This window comes from Priapulus caudatus, unplaced genomic scaffold, assembly GCF_000485595.1.
Source record: "Priapulus caudatus unplaced genomic scaffold, Priapulus_caudatus-5.0.1 Scaffold55, whole genome shotgun sequence".
Classification (NCBI taxonomy): Eukaryota; Metazoa; Priapulida; class Priapulimorpha; order Priapulimorphida; family Priapulidae; genus Priapulus; species Priapulus caudatus.
In genome coordinates, this window is record NW_014577116.1 from 647,969 (window position 1) to 653,467 (window position 5,499).

Consider the following 5,499-nt stretch of genomic DNA (forward strand, 5'->3'; position numbering starts at 1 on the left):
GCGTATGTGAACACATTTGGGACTAACCGGGTTTACTAGAATCCCACCACTCCACCACAGAGTCACCGCAGTAGACGTGAGATGAGCGCTGTCGCTCCGCGGCACTTGTTTGCCTTCCATTCTTTCTAATTTCTACGTTTTTTCATGAACTTTATCATCACTATTGCCACTATCATTATTCTGAAAATCTGCCATGTTGAACATGTGAAGGGTAACCAAATTTTCCCAGAGGGCGCTGTTGCATGTGTATAACGAAGGCCCAAGTTCTGGAGTTGGGTCTCTCTTGTATAGTCATGCCAGTTTTCTAGCATTCAGTAACATTACTTGGAGAGTGGACTTGGGCCCATTATGCATGCACATGGTAGCCCTATGTATTAGTAACATTTTTCTGGGTCTAATTCAAATTGACCATATGATGGACTTAGGCCCTTCTCATCTTCAGGTATTCATATATATATATATGTATATTGCTTGTATATCTATATGAATTCGCTCATTTTATTGTTTAGTCGGTTGTGATATTGATGTGCTGCGCCTTTGATCATTTTATGTAAAAAAGCGCAATATAAATAAATATAATAATAATAATAATAGTATCAACTAGGACTGGTGTGAATGTGCAATTTATTCATAGCTTTACCAACAACCAGGAACACACCTGTTTATCTCTGGTTGGTAGTGACTTTGCATCTGTAGCTGAGTGACTTGCCTTATGTCGTGCATTGAAGCCTGAAACATTACAAGAAATGGATATAAATCAACAGCCACTGGGATATCAATGGCAACAACAGGAGCAATCATCGCACACTGTTCATAGACAAAAACAGCTGTGAAATGCCTATACACCCTTCTACGCAGATATCTATACAAACATCTAAACATATTATGCAACACACGACTGTTTCTTGGTTCTAACTTTACCCGCATATTACTGGCTTGCATGCGGAAGTAAACGTGTGCCTCCTCATTCTGGTGCACAGGGTTTAGCTTGTGCTGTGTTTGCATCGAGCCAGCGTTCCTCGCATCGCTTGGGTCCCACGTTTGGATGTGTATCTCTGCTACATATTCTCCGCACACCTGCCCCTGTTCACATGACAGGCAAGAATTTATATCTGTGGCTCTCAACCCTTGAGTCATAATACAAAAGTAGGTTGTCCATGCATTATTAATCAGCTGCACCAAGCTTCTGGAGTGAATATAGAAACTTTTGCTTATAGTTTTAAAACAACGTGCTGTCAAGTTATATCACTCAATGCAGCCAAAGAATGTGAAGAACAACTTCTTTAAATGCTACCTAACTTGAGCACAATCGTTAGTGGGCACATTAGTTTGGATCTCTATGTTTTCATAACAATAAATGAGCATTTTCGCCTGTAAGAGATAGAGTAAGAGTAGAGTAATAGATTTGTCACATACATTATTAAACTGTGCTATAGAATCCTTGTCGCACCAGCAGTACTGTGCAGTCCTCAGCAAATGTGGCTTTTCTTTCAGCTTGGGATCTGTCATGGTACTGAGAGCAAAAATAATATTTTTACTGTACGACTAATTAATGCGTAAAATCGCCACCACACCATAGACGGTATTTGGGGTTCTTGTATATATAAGATAGCCGAGTCGGTGTACAGTTAGTGACAGGTTAACTGTGCATTGTCAGGATAACTTGTGTACTGTCTGCAGTGCATGCGTGGTACGGTAAAAATACACGCGTCGGACGTCCTAGTCGAACGGCAATTCTTGACGGTCGATTCCCGCGCTGGCAAACTTTTATTGTGGTGGAATTTAAACGGGGCGGAGGTAATTCAAACGGGGCGCAACGATTCAAACGGGGCGCAACGATTCAAACAGGGGGGAGTTTTCCCAAACGGGGCGCGCGCGCCCCGTTTGCGCAACGTAGGGAGAACCCTGTAAGGGACTATACTTTACTCAGTTCGACATTTTTCAAAAGGCCTCGTCCACTCTCTCTCACTCTCTCTCTTTTGCCTAAGACACAACCACTGACAATTCCCTCTCATTTTGCTATGCGAGCCTACCTTATTTCCAAATTATAGATGTGGTCGATGTCAATGTGGTCGTCATCTTTTTCGATGACGGGGACAAACTTTACACGGTACCGATGTTGACTGACACTGGGATAAAATCTGTTTTGTAGCAAGTCGTCAATGCCAGCACGTAGATGATCCTTCTACATGGATTATTACATATGGGGAATATTAACATCGAACCAAGAACAAATTTATTGCAGTTTAACGGTACCTGTGTAAATTGGGAATGCAAAGTCTTTGAAAGCCACCTCAGGTGCTATAAATTCTGCTATATAAGCTGAAAGTCGGCATAGCAGAATTTATAGCACCCAAGATTTTATAGCTACACAACAGTATATTACGCACCTCAGTGAACTAGCCTACAGTATATACTAACCAAGGATGATAGTATAAGGAGGGGTTATAAAATACTGGGAATTTGTGGAGTAACAACATAGAAAAACAATGGTGCAGCTTCATTTATGGTGAGCCTATACCTGATAGCCGGAAGGCTATTATGCTGTCACAATTTCTCAGATTATTACCTTATAAATATGTAGGTACATGGAAGCATCTTATGAGCCACGAAATACGTTTAAAACTACTATCTGCTCACAGCAACTACCAATTGCAAAGATGCTGTCTTTTGTTTTAAATGATTACAAGAATGAAATTAACTGTGAAACTTTTGAAAAATAATATCGCACCTGGTATTCTGTGAGCCGTATTGCTTTGACAGTGCCATCATCGACGATCCCGATATAAACGATTCCTCCATCCCCCGTGTTAAGAAAGGCATTCAGCACACTGTGAGAATATTCCAAAATAACCAAAGAATACATATGTAATCACACAAAAGCTCTAGCAATACAATGGCAGAATCGTTATACCTACGAAACTCCCATGCTTGAGCGAGCAACTGAAAACACAGAGCTCATCTTAGTAGAGAGGCGCAAATGAAAAAGTGGCCTGGATAAAGATTTAAAAATCATTGAGAGGTAGAGAATGTCATCCACCCTAGGTAGTTAGTACATGGGGTGGGGCACCTGGCTAGGTAGGATGCCATCAAAGTTTTTTTCAAATAAGGCCCTTTTAACCCTTTTTCTGCTGAATTGCAATTTTTTCAAAATCCGATAATTTTAGCCATAATGTAAAGGAAAATGCTCATGGAATGCTCAGTTTTTAGAGTAGAAGGTTTATTCAACACTCAAAATAAAGCTCTTGATCTGCTTGACGTGACAGAATAATACAAATTTTAAAATAATTAATTCAAAGGGGTCAAAAAGGGTCAAAGTTTAGGCATTACCCTTTTTCCCCCCGGGACCAGACCCTTTTTCACGATTGCCCCCCTAAGGGGTCATCTGGTAAAGTAATAGGTAAATACTACCATTCACAGGCTTAGGGACATATTGAGGAAGCTTTTCGGAAGTTTTCATGAGAATGATTGATCAATTAGGGGCCTGGTACTGGGGGTCCAAACTTCGACCCTATTTAAGGTCTCCACGTAATTTAAGTTTTTGTGAACTGTCCAATGTGCATGATGACTTCATGTTTAACTTCCTCAGTGTAGTATAATTTTTTTAGCTATTTAATGCTCAAATTTGGCGCACATGTACTTTGATGAGGTGCTTACGCTAATTAGAGTGTGCGACCCCAACAAATTTGCCTTTAGTGGGCGTGGCATCGAATTTTCAAATGGCGCCATGAAAGTTCAACATACACTTCTTAAGACATTGATCAACAACTGTCTAATTAACTTTTGCTGACTTTTTTACTCGACTGTGGTTTTAAACTAGACACGAGGAAATAATTAAGGTAATATTTAAATATGATAAGATGTTTCTCATTTGCATATTTTCAAAATGGCTGCCGTGAAATGCCAAAAATACATATGCTTGGGCGATTTCAATTCTAAATAATATTTTTGAGTTTTAGTTAAAATTAACTTTAAATGAATTCTTATTGTGTTAACTTCTTATGTTAAACATGTCCATTATATTATATTCAATAAATAAATAATAAATAAATGGCTATGCATACGCCATGTGTTCATTGAACAGCAACCGCGCATGCAAAACCTTGCGACTACAGCACCAGAGGTACATGACGAGTTCATGGCTGGAAGGTTCTCAGTAAAGAGGACAGATAGCAAATTCTGCCAGATACCCACTGATCAAGCACTAGAGCACATCAACCGAGTAGCAAAGGTCAGTGGAGGAATTGTTGGAATAAACCATCTGGAAGCAGCGCGGGATAGGTGGTGTTTAACGTACAATGAACGTTCACGGATTGCTGATGACACGCTCGCTCTCTACAACCTCCAGCCGACAGACAGCAATGACGATTTAAGCCACAGAGACTCTGGTCCAGCAGGTATTCAACGAGATGAAACTGATGTTAGCAGCTTTGTCAGAGAGTTCAAGCTTTGGGGTATTTTCCAATCGTACGGAAAACCTGGTTTGTCTGTCCACAGGTGACGTTGCTCCTGATGATGTGAGGGATGAGCTACTTTCTGCTGAAGTGAAGGGTACTAGCTTAGTCACAAATTTTGTCAAATCACGCCTCAAAGACCATTCTGTTGACTTTTATTCTAGGATTCCTCAGAATAAGGCAAAAACTTTGGCAACAATGTACAAGGTGAAAGTCCCAGTCCAGAAAGACAAGGTGATTGAGGTAAAGGCAGAAAGAGATATTTTCCGTCGACTTCTGGTAGCCTCAGGTAGTGGGAGAGACGTTAACTTGCAAAATATTCTCAAACACGAACTCTCTCCAGTTCCACTTTCCCTTGTAAAGACAAATCGACAGCTTGTGTCTGCCAAGAACAAAGCGGACCTCCAAGACATCCTCACCGAGAAAACAACTGCAAAAATAGTGACAAACCTACCCAAGAGTCAGTCTCCCACCTGTCTCCTGATAGATGCACCAGCCCTCATTCAAGCCATTGGTAAGCCTGAAAAAGCCAGTACCTTTGGGGATCTTGCAGACGTCTTTTCGGGCATTGTGAAAGGAAAGTTTGGAAAGGGATATTCTCGAGTTGATGTCTTGTTCGACAGATATTTGGAGACATCCATCAAGGATGGGACACGTTCTGATCGGGCTGGATTGATGAGACCAATCAGAAGGGTGATAGATTCAAGACATGTCAAGTTACCACAGACCTGGAAACAGTTTATCACTCATTCCAAGAACAAAGCAGAGCTGGCTTCGTTTCTGAGTAAAGAACTTATGACGAGTGCCAAAGACCAATCAGAAGGGCATGAACTGATAATCGCAGGTGGATTCGACGATGCAGATCAGGCTTGGTCGTCATGCCGAAGTGACATCTCACAGCTGAAATCTAGCCACGAGGAGGCAGATACTCGGCTCATACTACATGCGAAGGAGGCCAAGGGGAGCAAGGGGAGGAGTTCAGTCGAGTCCTTGCCACCTTCCCAGGATGCACTCCATTTGCATCTTGATCGTGCAAATTACCAGG

The 5,499-nt window shown here is 41.3% G+C and overlaps 1 protein-coding gene across 1 annotated transcript in view; it reads right to left on the minus strand.

Annotated features, from left to right (window-relative positions):
• LOC106821008 overlaps nucleotides 1-5,499 on the minus strand; it is an 8,754-nt gene that overhangs the window by 1,701 nt on the left and 1,554 nt on the right. Inside the window, exons 2-6 of the mRNA XM_014825641.1 lie at nucleotides 2,732-2,831; nucleotides 2,034-2,185; nucleotides 1,417-1,513; nucleotides 922-1,083; nucleotides 659-729 (exon numbers count right to left, since the gene is read on the minus strand). Of these exons, the coding sequence (XP_014681127.1) occupies nucleotides 659-729; nucleotides 922-1,083; nucleotides 1,417-1,513; nucleotides 2,034-2,185; nucleotides 2,732-2,831 (582 nt within the window). The remainder of the gene's footprint in view (nucleotides 1-658; nucleotides 730-921; nucleotides 1,084-1,416; nucleotides 1,514-2,033; nucleotides 2,186-2,731; nucleotides 2,832-5,499) is intronic.